General features: G+C 47.8%; 1 protein-coding gene across 1 annotated transcript; it reads left to right on the top strand.

The window, feature by feature from the left end:
- The first annotated feature begins 382 nt into the window (after window positions 1-382).
- LOC149964378 (uncharacterized) lies at window positions 383-886 on the top strand. Its single transcript, XM_090167057.1, has one exon. It carries the CDS (start codon window positions 383-385, stop codon window positions 884-886), a length of 504 nt encoding a protein of 167 aa, XP_090023183.1.
- The last annotated feature ends 9,021 nt before the right edge of the window (window positions 887-9,907 follow it).

Here is a 9,907-nt window from a genome sequence, read left to right as displayed (position 1 = left end):
TGACCCACTGTATCCTGAAGAATGGATGGACTCCTTCGTCATGACATAGACAAACTGTCTGGTCCCGAGAATTGGCGAAGCTGGAAGAGGCAGATCAACGATGTCCCGATTATTCGAGACATTCATGAGATTATCACGGGAGACTGGACAGAACCGATGAGAACCACGACGTCAGAAGCGACATTTCCGGCTGCTTTCAAGAAGTATCAAGTAGCGTTCATTACCGCCCACACCATCATTTGGTCAGCACTTTCCGTCAAGGTCCAGAACATGATTGCAGGCTGTGAGACGCCCCCAAGAGATGTGGCCTAAGCTCCTCGAGATTTTCGAACAGAAGTCGTCAAATCGGTTAATGCGAGCTACAAAATCACCAGATGTCGACATGGCAACCCATCTCGCCCAATTACGTTCCTTATGGGCTGACGTACTGACTACCGCTAAAAGAGAGAAAGATATCTCTTTTGATGACTGCATCCGGGTTGTTTGCATCTTCGAATCCTTGCCGAATGATGAATATCGAGAATTCAGTATGGTGTGGGACACGCTTCCCCAAGAAAAGCAAACTGTAGATGAACTGCAACGACTACTGATCGGTCGTGCGACCCGAGACGGAGATGCTTTCACGGAATCAACCGGGCTGGTAGCTAGACGAGAAGGCAATAGTAGCATTCAATCCTCGTCAAGGCAGAGTTCCCGAAAGCAACGCCCTAGGTGTTCCAACTGCAAACGATATGGGCATCTGACCCAACACTGCAGAAATGCTAAAAGAAGCAAAGGCACCGACGATGAAATCCCGACAGATCTCCTCGCTGCGAACGGCTTCGTGGCTCGTTCACCTGCAAAGAGGCTCTGGTGCGCAACTCAGCACGTGACGAACGAAGCCTAGAATTTCACCAGTTTTCGCACTTTCGACAGTCCGGCCACGTTTAATACGAAGTTTCTTGTCATTAATCTTCTTAATAATGACTACATTACAATTGTAGGTATAAAGGCGGGGGATATATCTTTTCTAGTGTTCTCCATATATATACTTCCTCCCCCGTCGGAGGTCTTGGATGAACACTTGAACTTTATTTCCGACAAAATTAGAAACTTTGCTGGTCGTAGTATAATAATTGGCGGTGATTTCAATTCTCATCATACTCTCTGGGGCTCAAGGGACAATTGTCCTAGAGGTGTTGCCTGTGTTGACTTTGTTGAGTCCCGGAATCTGGTCGTCTTGAATGATCCTGATTCAGATCCTACCTTTTCTAGCACAAATGGTAATAGTTGGATTGATCTAACTCTCACAACTATGAATGTCTTTAATATGGTCACTGATTGGGAAGTGTCTGACGACATCACCAACAGTGACCATAATTTTATCTACTTTAATTTATCCGTGCAAGACATTATCCATGGCGAAAGGTTTATAAATTTAAAGGATCTGGATCTGGATCGTTTTGCGACCAGATTACCTTGCCTTTGGAGGCTCTTTGTGAGGTAACACTTGGCTCTAGGGATCAGATTGATGATGTTGCATCCTCTATTGAGGGAATTTTTAAAGATGCAGGTGAGGTTAGTAGAAAACTTAGTGCCAATGCTAAGACGTATAACTCGGCTCCCTGGTGGAATGAAGGTCTTGGCAGGAAGCGAAGTTTGGTACGTAAAGCGCGAAAACGTATGCAGGTGGCTAGGGATCCCCTGGTGAGGGAACGCTACAAACATGAATTCTTGTCTCTCTAAAGAGAGTAAAAGAGCCTCATCAGTTCCTATAAGTTGGAGTCTTGGCGGGACTTTTGCTCTTCTGTGTCGAAGGAGGATCCTTACTCTCTTCCTTACAAATTGGCAACAGGCAATGCCAAACGTAAGTATGCAGTCTCCGGTGTGGAACGAGAGGATGGCACGCTGACAGAGGGACTTACCGAAACATATGAAACTATTCCTAATTTTCTTTTTTTAGACGACTCGCAGGAAGATGACCTTGAAGTACACAAGGAAATCAGAGAGTCAGTCGAAGCTCCTTACGTCGAGTCGGACGATGTAGAGTTTAAAGAAGATGAAGTACTTAATGTCATTGATTCCTTCAAAAGGGGCAAAGCTCCGGGTTTCGATGGCATTACTATCGAATTCTTTAAGATTATGTTTTTGGTCTGTCCCTTGGTTTTCGAGTGCCTCTACAATGCATGTTTGAGTCTAGGCCACTTTCCAAAACTTTGGAAAGTTGCAAGGATTGCTCTGATTTATAAGGAAGGGAGAGATAGGCGGAATGCTCGATCATACCGTCCGATCTCTCTACTGTCAGTAGTGGGTAAGGTTCTTGACAAACTCTTGTCAAGAAGACTGTACTACTCTCTTCATAAAAGAGGGATCATGAATCCAACCCAATATGGGTTCAAACACAGTAGCGGCGCTAAGGTTTTTTCACAGGTGGGCTAATTATTTTGTGGCCCCTAAGAATTTTGTGGGCTTTACAACTTTAGTGACCCCTTATAAATTTTCCAGGAAGCGAGAAGAGCAAGGTCGTTTTCTTGGTGCGGCTCTCGTCGCGTTTACTGGACCCCATATGACCTTGTATCCGACCTGGAGGGGACACTTGCATGCCCGGGGTATTTCCGTAAATTCCCTTTCTTTTCTTTCTATTGTCTATTCAACTTTCTCTCAATTTCCGCTCCCTTCCTCCCGAATCTATCTGTTTATGGTCTACTATCTTATTGACTAAACAAATTGATTTTGAAAGTTTTTTCCAGAAAAACCTTTGTTGGCAATAAAACAAATTTCTAGAGATAACGAAAATTCATAAATTTAAATATGTGGCCTCTTAAATTTTTAATTATAAATATGTGGCCCTTTTAATATAAATATGTGGCCCCTTTCAGAAATGCAGGGGGGCTAAAGCCCACTTCAGCCCACCCTTAGCGCCGCTACTGTTCAAATATGGCCGCTCTACGACGCATGCTCTTTATAACATCGTCGAATGCGTTAAGCATAACAAAGAGAGTGGTCTGCACACTAGTTTAATCTCCCTAGACATAGAGGGGGCCTTTGACAATGTCTGGGTTCCGGGTGTCGTTTCGAGACTTCAGCAAGTTGCTTGTCCAAGAAACTTGTATTATTTATACAAAAGCTTTCTGAGCAACAGAATTGCTTCGATTGATGTAGGCGGTAGTCTTCTTAGTAAGTCACTTACCAGGGGGTGTCCGCAGGGTTCTTGTAGTGGGTCTCTTCTTTTCAACTTAGTCATGGATGGCACTCTCAGTCGGGTTTACCCGGCGGCGAGTGCTATTCAGGCCTTTGCGGATGACCTACAGGCGATGGTCTGGTGTTTTTCGAGGCGTGGCCTTGAGGTCCTCGGTAACGATGTTCTGGATACTCTCTATAGGTGCAGTTCAATTTATAAATTGAAGTTCTGCACTGGGAAGTCCGTTGCAATCACCTTTGCGAAAACAAAGGTGATGAATCGGCTTCCTATTTTTTCTCTTTGTAATGAGAGAATCCTTAATGTCAAAACCGTTAAGGTTTTGGGCGTTACCTTGGATCAAACTTTGTGTTTCTTGCCTCACTTAGAGGAGGTTAAGAATAAGGTTACTCGTCTCGTTCAGTCCATTGCTTGCTTTGCAAAGGTCGGGTGGGGTCTGGATTATAGAGCGTTGAGAGTGGTATATAAAGGTTGTATTGAGCGTATTGTCACCTACGGTGCTGGCGCATGGTGGCGCGAGGTGGAGAACTCTTTAATGGTTCGAAAGCTCAGGTCAATCCAACGGGTATAGCGGCTCTTCGAGTCTGCTGTGCTTACCGTACAATATCTACCGATGCGTTATTGGTAATTACCAACTTAGCCCCAATAGAAAACGTTGTAAGTGAGGAAGCAACCATCTTTAGGTCTTTCAACCAACAGATGTGCGCTAAACACTGTGATTACAATGTAATAGGTGGAAATTTTCTTTACCCTGGTGACCCTTGGGCAAGGCATCCAGCCTCTCGTGTAGAGATTTCAAGTGGAGACGCTCTTCCCACTAATGCAGGTTTAGAGATCTTCTCTGATGGCTCGCTATCAGAGAATGCTGCTTGTGCAGAATTTGTGGTCTTCTTAAATGGATTGGAACTCGTGTCAAAGACATTTCGTCTAGACATGAGTTATAATCCTAGTATTTATTATATTGAGCTTTACTCCATATTGGAGAGCATTAAGTGGTTCGCTGGGGAGCGACCCCATGATGAAGAGGTATCTATCTTTAGTGATAGTTTATCTTCTCTACGAGCCATTGGAAATCCTTCCAACCTAAATGGAATGTGTGCTAGCATTAGGGAGTTGATTAATAATCACGGCGCTAGAATCACCCTTAACTGGGTTAAAGCACACAGTGGTATTCTAGGTAAAGAGAGCGGATGCGCTTGCTAAAGGCGCATTAACAAATCAGGTGATTCATTCTATAAAACCCGATAAGGGTAGTATTAATAATATTTTGAGGGGCATTACCAAGAGGCATTGGCAGAGTAGTTGGAGCGACAGCAATAAAGGCAATGTAACGAGGAATTTTATTCCTAACGTGGGCGACAATGCGATTAACCCTAACCACTTCTCAACGCAGGTTCTCAGTGGTCACGGCAAGTTTCCTAGCTACTTGCATAGTTTAGGACATGTGCTCAGTCCTGTCTGTGTTTGTGGGTCAGACATAGGCGATTCTGAGCACTACTTAGTTAATTGTCCACTCACCCTCCATCTGGTCCCTAGAGACAACCTTAGGGATATGGAACTTACAGAAAAGATGGTTGTATTCGAAAAAATCATGTGCTTTATAACCAGCAACTTCGAAGACATATGTCTAGGTTGATTGCTGGCTTTTTTATCGATTTTATTTTTATCTGCCGTTTTAATTAATTTTAGCATAGTACCCGACTTTTGGGTTTTATACATGTTTTTGTTTTTACTTTTTATTGAAAAAAAAATTGTGGGACTTTTTATGCAACTTTGTTGTATAGTTTGTGGTACCCCCAGTAGTGCCTAGCGGGACTGGGGGTATATAAATATTATAACAATAAGTCCGGCCACGTTACAAGTCGGAAATAAAGCTCAAATGACTGCAGATGGAGAAGGGGACATTAAAGTCCGCGTCGGCAAGGTAGTTGAACACATAGTCATCCACAATGTCTGGTACATCAGAGACTTCGCCTGCGATGTTCTCTCCCTCAGGAGCGCCATGAAGCGGAACCGAAAGTTGGAGTTTCTAGCTACGGCAACGTTCTGCGGACTGTACGAGAAGTATAACGGCAAGGTTCGACTACGTCTTCTAGGAAAAGTCGAGTCTCTATGCCGTGTGGATATGCAGGTGGTCCAACCTTCAAACCCTGTCCATCTTGCCGCCGTTTCAAAGTACAAGCGAGACAAAGTTCTTCGGTCCCGAGATGTAAAATCCGATCCCGAGCGATGTTCCTTTGAAACTCCTATCCCTGCTCATGATGATGTCACCAGACAGGGCGAGCTGATACCAGAGTCCAGCAGCCAAGACGAGACATCCAGAGCAGTTGACAACTCGAGAGAGGAGCCATCCAGAGCCGTCGATGCATCCCGAGAGACGAGCCATCCAGAGCCGTCGATGCATCCCCAGAGACGAGCCATCCAGAGCCGTCGATGCATCCCCAGAGACGAGCCATCCACAGCCGTCGATGCATCCCCAGAGACGAGCCATCCACAGCCGTCGATGCATCCCCAGAGACGAGCCATCCAGAGCCATCGGCATCCCGAGAGACGAGCCATCCAGAGCCGTCGATGCATCCCGAGAGACGAGCCATCCAGAGCCGTCGATGCATCCCGAGAGACGAGCCATCCAGAACCGTCGATGCATCCCGAGAGACGAGCCATCCAGAGCCGTCGATGCATCCCGAGAGACGAGCCATCCAGAGCCGTCGATGCATCCCGAGAGACGAGCCATCCAGAGCCGTCGATGCATCCCGAGAGACGAGCCATCCAGAGCCGTCGATGCATCCCGAGAGACGAGCCATCCAGAGCCGTCGATGCATCCCGAGAGACGAGCCATCCAGAGCCGTCGATGCATCCCGAGAGACGAGCCATCCAGAGCCGTCGATGCATCCCGAGAGACGAGCCATCCAGAGCCGTCGATGCATCCCGAGAGACGAGCCATCCAGAGCCGTCGATGCATCCCGAGAGACGAGCCATCCAGAGCCGTCGATGCATCCCGAGAGACGAGCCATCCAGAGCCGTCGATGCATCCCGAGAGACGAGCCATCCAGAGCCGTCGATGCATCCCGAGAGACGAGCCATCCAGAGCCGTCGATGCATCCCGAGAGACGAGCCATCCAGAGCCGTCGATGCATCCCGAGAGACGAGCCATCCAGAGCCGTCGATGCATCCCGAGAGACGAGCCATCCAGAGCCGTCGATGCATCCCGAGAGACGAGCCATCCAGAGCCGTCGATGCATCCCGAGAGACGAGCCATCCAGAGCCGTCGATGCATCCCGAGAGACGAGCCATCCAGAGCCGTCGATGCATCCCGAGAGACGAGCCATCCAGAGCCGTCGATGCATCCCGAGAGACGAGCCATCCAGAGCCGTCGATGCATCCCGAGAGACGAGCCATCCAGAGCCGTCGATGCATCCCGAGAGACGAGCCATCCAGAGCCGTCGATGCATCCCGAGAGACGAGCCATCCAGAGCCGTCGATGCATCCCGAGAGACGAGCCATCCAGAGCCGTCGATGCAATCCCGAGAGACGAGCCATCCAGAGCCGTCGATGCATGCCGAGAGACGAGCCATCCAGAGCCGTCGATGCATCCCGAAAGACGAGCCATCCAGAGCCGTCGATGCATCCCGAAAGACGAGACACCCAGATCCGTCAATGCATCCCGAGAGACGAGACACCCAGAGCCGTCGATGCATCCCGAGAGACGAGACACCCAGATCCGTCGATGCCTCCCGAAAGACGAGACAACCAGATCCGTCAATGCCTCCCGAAAGACGAGACACCCAGATCCGTCGATGCATCCCGAGACTTGCCCACCGAAGCCACAGGTCCTGTCCTTCGAGATCGATCGACACTGAGGTCAAGGAAAAACATTTGCTGCACATGCACACCAGTCGACAAGGTCTTCCTTATCTGCGATGATCTTCCGAAACTGCAGCGGAGGCGCGCTCTAGTCACGACTCTGTCAAATGGGAGGCTGCGATGCTAGACGAACTAGCTTCAATGAAGAAACATAAGGTGTTTGAAGTGGTCAACTTACCACAAGGAAGAAAAACATCGGGAACCGTTGGATTTTCAAGACTAAAAACAACGAAGATGGTACGGTACTACGACACAAGGCCAGACTCGTCGCAAAGGGCTATTCCCAGCGGGAAGGCATTGACTTTGAAGAAACGTTTGCTCCAGTGGCCTGTTTTGAGACGCTGAGACTTTTTCTCAGTACATTCGTTATCTTTATTTTTATACCCCCGTACCGTAAGTTGTATACATACATAAGTATATGTATTAGTACTCCGCTGCTCCGCCTTAAGCACTACAGCGGCCACCTAAAACAACCAGCCCCGGACAAAAGTGCGCTTTGCGAAACAACGTTCGGCCAGTCAGACAGCCATCTTGACTGCCCCACATATAGCAAACAAACGCCCTCATCATGGCCCAACAAAAGGCGACACCATGGGCTGCCCGAGACCGACCCTCGCACAGCTGAGGACTAGAGTGGCTTCCTCTTCCACTGCAAACTACCCTCCTTAGTAGGTCACAGAATGACGAGTGTGGAACACCCAACAGGTTCCAGTGACCCAGCGCCCCGATCACATGACCTTGAGAGCCGGGTATGGAGCCCCCCACAGGTTCCAGTGACCCCATCACACCACTAGATAGGGACAGTGGAAAGCCCAGAAGAAATTGCATATGAAGCAGTTCGATGTGAAGACAGCGTTTCTCCATGGTCATCTCACAGAAGAAATCTTCCTACGCTAACCAGAGGGTTTTGATGATGGAACCGAGAGAGTCTGGAGACTTCAGAAAAGTCTATATGGTCTAAAACAGTCGCGAAGGTGTTGGCTGACGGCGATCCTTGTCTGTACACATACACCGATGGTGACGTATACTTGATACTCATTTTGTATGTAGATGACGGTTTAGTTGCCGGAAATTCAACTAAGGCCGTTGATAATTTCCTCGACCATTTCGCTGATGAGTTCGAGATCACTGCAGGAGACGCCGCAACGTATCTAGGGCTGATAATTGATTTTACTAATGACGGATCAATTTTCCTTCACCAGAAAGCCTATCTCGAGAGAATCTTGGAGCGGTTCAATATGAGTGACTGTAAACCCGTCAAGACCCCTGCTGTCACTTCAAACCTGAAAGAAGTGAGTCGAGATAGATTTGAAACTCTAGCAGTCTATTCTTCCGCCATAATGAGCCTTCGTTATGCTGCTATGAGCACACGTCCCGATATCGAGTTCGCCGTCAATCGTGCCTCGCAAGCAATGGCTAACCCAACGAAGACTGACTCGAATCCCTTCAAACGTATTTTCCGGTATTTACGAGGAACAAAGACGATGGGCTTCTTTTTCCGGTCTAACGATACTTCAATTCTGGTCCCTTACCGTGATGCAGATTATGCAGGCTGTGACAAAACCAGCAGAGTAGATTGCTGCCACCGAAGGTGCCAAGGACGTTGTCTGGGTTAAAAGTATACATCAAGCCTGGGCACCCACGATCAAGACCAGATTCCAGTCCTGCAAATCGACAACGCCGGAGCAATCAAACTAATCCACAATCCATAATTTCATCGCCGCACGAAACATATCGAGGTCCGGCAGTTCTACGTTCGAGAACTGGTCCATGAGGGTATCCTGAACATAGCCTACGTTTCTAGCGAAGATCAAGTCGCAGATATCCTCACAAAGCCACTACCTGAAAAAAACCTTCAAACAACACTGCCAGAACCTCTGTCTCTACCACTCCTGCGATATCTTCATTGAGGGTGAGTGTTGAAGAAAAAAAACAATGAAGATATTTTTTGTAAACAAAGTCTTATTTTTCCGTTATCTTTAAGAGATAAGACTTCCCCTATATATAAAAACTTGCGTATAGCTGGTAATGCCATTCAACAGTACTAGTCAGTTTTCTGTTGTACTACCATCGTTTCATATATTTTTAACCAAGTTGTAAATAAACCGTTCATTACTTTTATCTGACATCACTGGATTTATTTCGGTATCGGCGCTCTGCTCAGTGTTGCTGTTAAAAACTTCAACAGGTAGTCCTTGAATTTCTTCACGCCGTATACTCTGGCGAGCCCCTTCGTGTCCAATTGAGAGTAGTTCTTTTCCGCGGGAGTGAGGCTGTGGGACGCAAAAGCGATTTGCTTCTCGGTGCCGTCAACGATGTGCGAAATCACGGCGCCGATCCCCACTGGCGAAGCGTCACACGCAAGTGTGACCTCTTGGTCGATATCAAAGTGGACCAGGAGATTTGATGTTTGTAGGGTACATTTTGCTTCTTGGAAGGTAAGCTTTTGGTCGGGGCCTCATGAACAAGTGGTAGAGCGGTGCGAGTCGCTCGAGTTATTTGGGAGAAACCTCGCGTAATAGCTCAACAAACCGAGGAATGATCGTAGCGTGTCAACGTTGTCTGGCTCAGGGGCATCAACGATTGCCCTCATCTTGTGTTCCAGTGGGTGGATTCCGTGACGGTCCAGTTTATGGCCAAGGAACTCGACCTCTGTTTGTAGGAATCTGCATTTTTCTCTTTTGAGCTTCAATCCGTAAGCGCTGAACTTTTTCAGGTGTTCTTCCTTTGACTTCCCGTCGACTAGGGTGTCGTTTTGAAAGGGTGTGACGATCTTCACGTCGACAAGGACCACTTCCATTAATCGTTGGAAGATGGCCGATGCTAAAGCCAAACCACGAGTAACCTCATCCAGCTCAATCTGAT

This window comes from Leiobunum rupestre, chromosome 1 (genome assembly GCF_980474605.1).
Source record: "Leiobunum rupestre chromosome 1, qqLeiRupe1.1.hap1, whole genome shotgun sequence".
In the NCBI taxonomy this organism is placed as follows: domain Eukaryota; kingdom Metazoa; phylum Arthropoda; class Arachnida; order Opiliones; family Sclerosomatidae; genus Leiobunum; species Leiobunum rupestre.
The sequence above is the reverse complement of the archived record's forward strand: the minus strand, read 5'-3'. Positions and strand labels throughout refer to the sequence as shown.